Below are 2,138 nucleotides of genomic sequence, written 5' to 3' on the forward strand. Positions count from 1 at the left end.
TCTCAGACTACAGAACCAGGTGAGAGAGTGAGTGTGTGTGTGTGTCAGTGTGTGTGTGTCTCAGTGTGTGTGTGTGTCAGTGTGTGTGTGTCTCAGTGTGTGTGTTTCAGTGTGTGTGTGTCTCAGTGTGTGTGTCTCAGACTACAGAACCAGGTGAGAGAGTGAGTGTGTGTGTCTCAGTGTGTGTGTGTCTCAGTGTGTGTATCTCAGTGAGTGTGTTTCTATTGGAGACTCCGCTTGCGAGATTGAAAGCGAGGTTACAGTCAGGAATGGAGGCTTGTTCGCTGGGTTTAAAGCTGTGCTACAGTTAGATAGGGAGGTTTTAAACAGAATTGTAAATAAAAATGCCTCCACACAGAACCCCCAGAAGAATGTCCCCCCTCTCACTGTCCTCCTCTCCCGCTCTCTGCCCCACAGCGCACTCTGCTGGAGAGAAGGCAGCGGCGCAGGAGGCAGGAGACTCGCATGGTTCAGGCCAATCCTGACCTGAGAGTGAAGAGCTGGAAGCCCAAGAGGGGGGAGGGGGAGGAGGAGGGTCTGGGGGAGGGTCAGAGGGAGGAGGAAGGGGAGCAGATTCTATTGGTTCTGAACACAGACCTCGTCTCCGAGCCTCCATTGGAGGAGATCTCTCTCTCTGACCTCACTCTCCGCCTCAACGACCGCTACCATGGGAACCACAGAGAGTCAATCACAGGCCAGGAAGAGCAGGAAGAAGGACAGGAAACAGGAAGCAGGTGGGAATTCAAACAATGTGAATGACCAACGACTAGAAGTCTTTCTCAGCGTCTTCAGTGTGAATTCAATGACTAACGACTAGAAGTCTTTCTCAGCGTCTTCAGAGTGAATTCAATGACCAACGACTAGAAGTCTTTCTCAGTGTCTTCAGTGTGAATTCAATGACTAACGACTAGAAGTCTTTCTCAGGGTCTTCAGTGTGAATTCAATGACTAACGACTAGAAGTCTTTCTCAGGGTCTTCAGTGTGAATTCAGTGACTAACGACTAGAAGTCTTTCTCAGCGTCTTCAGAGTGAATTCAATGACTAATGACTAGAAGTCTTTCTCAGTGTCTTCAGTGTGAATTCAATGACTAACGACTAGAAGTCTTTCTCAGGGGTCTTCAGTGTGAATTCAATGACTATAGTCCTCTCTCTCTCTCTCTCTCTCTCTCTCTCTCAGACAGCGCTGATGCGGAACTCGAGGAGGCTGAAGATTCTGTTTCCCAGGATACCAAACTGCTCACCAAGAAGGCTGCGGGCAAGAAAGAGAAGAAAGTGAAGCAGAGGGCAGGTGAGGAAACTGGTGCCATGGCGGCTCTGACAAGAAGCAACCAACATGGCTGACATACGACTGCGGATTCCTAACTTGAAATAATCAAGTAGAGAAGGATTTGAAACATCATGAACTCTCAGCTATCATCTCTATCCCTAAACCCTCTCCTCTCGCCTCTCCTCTCCCCCTCTCCTCTCTCTTCTCTCTTCTCTCTCCTCTTTCCTGTCTCCTCTCCTCTGTCTTCTCTCTTCTATATCCTCTCTCTCCTCTCTCCTCTCTCCTCTCTCCCCTTTCTCTCCTCTCTCTCCTCTCTCTCCTCTCTCTCCTCTCTCTCCTCTCTCCTCTCTCTCTCCTCTCTCTCCTCCCTCTCCTCTCTCCTCTCTCCTCTCTCCCCTCTCCTCTCCTCTCTCTCTCCTCTCGTCTCTCCTCTCCCCTCTCCTCTCTCCTCTCTCCTCTCTCTCTCCTCTCCTCTCTCCTCTCTCCTCTCTCTCCTCTCTCCTCTCTCTCCTCCCTCTCCTCTCTCCTCTCTCCTCTCGTCTCTCCTCTCTCACTCTCTTTTTATCTCTCTTTTAGAAACCTCTGCATCTCAGAAAGCAGCAAAGAAAGAAAAATCCCAGTCCACATCAAAAACCAGTAAGAAATCAGACACTTCCCAGAACAGGGACCAGTTAAAAGGTGAGGAGAAAGAACTGATGAAGGCACTGGAGCCCAAACGCTGGTCTGCTTGACTCAGTTTAGTTTCAGTACCGCTGATGAAGGCACTAGAGCCCAAACGCTGGTCTGCTTGACTCAGTTTAGTTTCAGTAACGCTGATGAAGGCACTAGAGCCCAAACGCTGGTCTGCTTGACTCAGTTTAGTTTCAGTCTG

General features: G+C 49.6%; 1 protein-coding gene across 3 annotated transcripts in view; it reads left to right on the forward strand.

Moving 5' to 3' along the window:
• Window positions 1-2,132, forward strand: part of LOC131724971 (tubby protein-like) — a 3,935-nt gene extending 1,803 nt beyond the window's left edge. For all 3 annotated transcript variants that reach the window (XM_059018157.1, XM_059018156.1, XM_059018155.1), the window contains exons 3-5: window positions 418-734; window positions 1,182-1,288; window positions 1,844-2,132. In XM_059018157.1, coding sequence (XP_058874140.1) covers window positions 418-734; window positions 1,182-1,288; window positions 1,844-1,998 — 579 coding nt within the window. In that variant the 3' untranslated portion in view covers window positions 1,999-2,132. The remainder of the gene's footprint in view (window positions 1-417; window positions 735-1,181; window positions 1,289-1,843) is intronic.
• Window positions 2,133-2,138: the final 6 nt, after the last annotated feature.

This window comes from Acipenser ruthenus, chromosome 58, assembly GCF_902713425.1.
Source record: "Acipenser ruthenus chromosome 58, fAciRut3.2 maternal haplotype, whole genome shotgun sequence".
NCBI classification, from domain to species: domain Eukaryota; kingdom Metazoa; phylum Chordata; class Actinopteri; order Acipenseriformes; family Acipenseridae; genus Acipenser; species Acipenser ruthenus.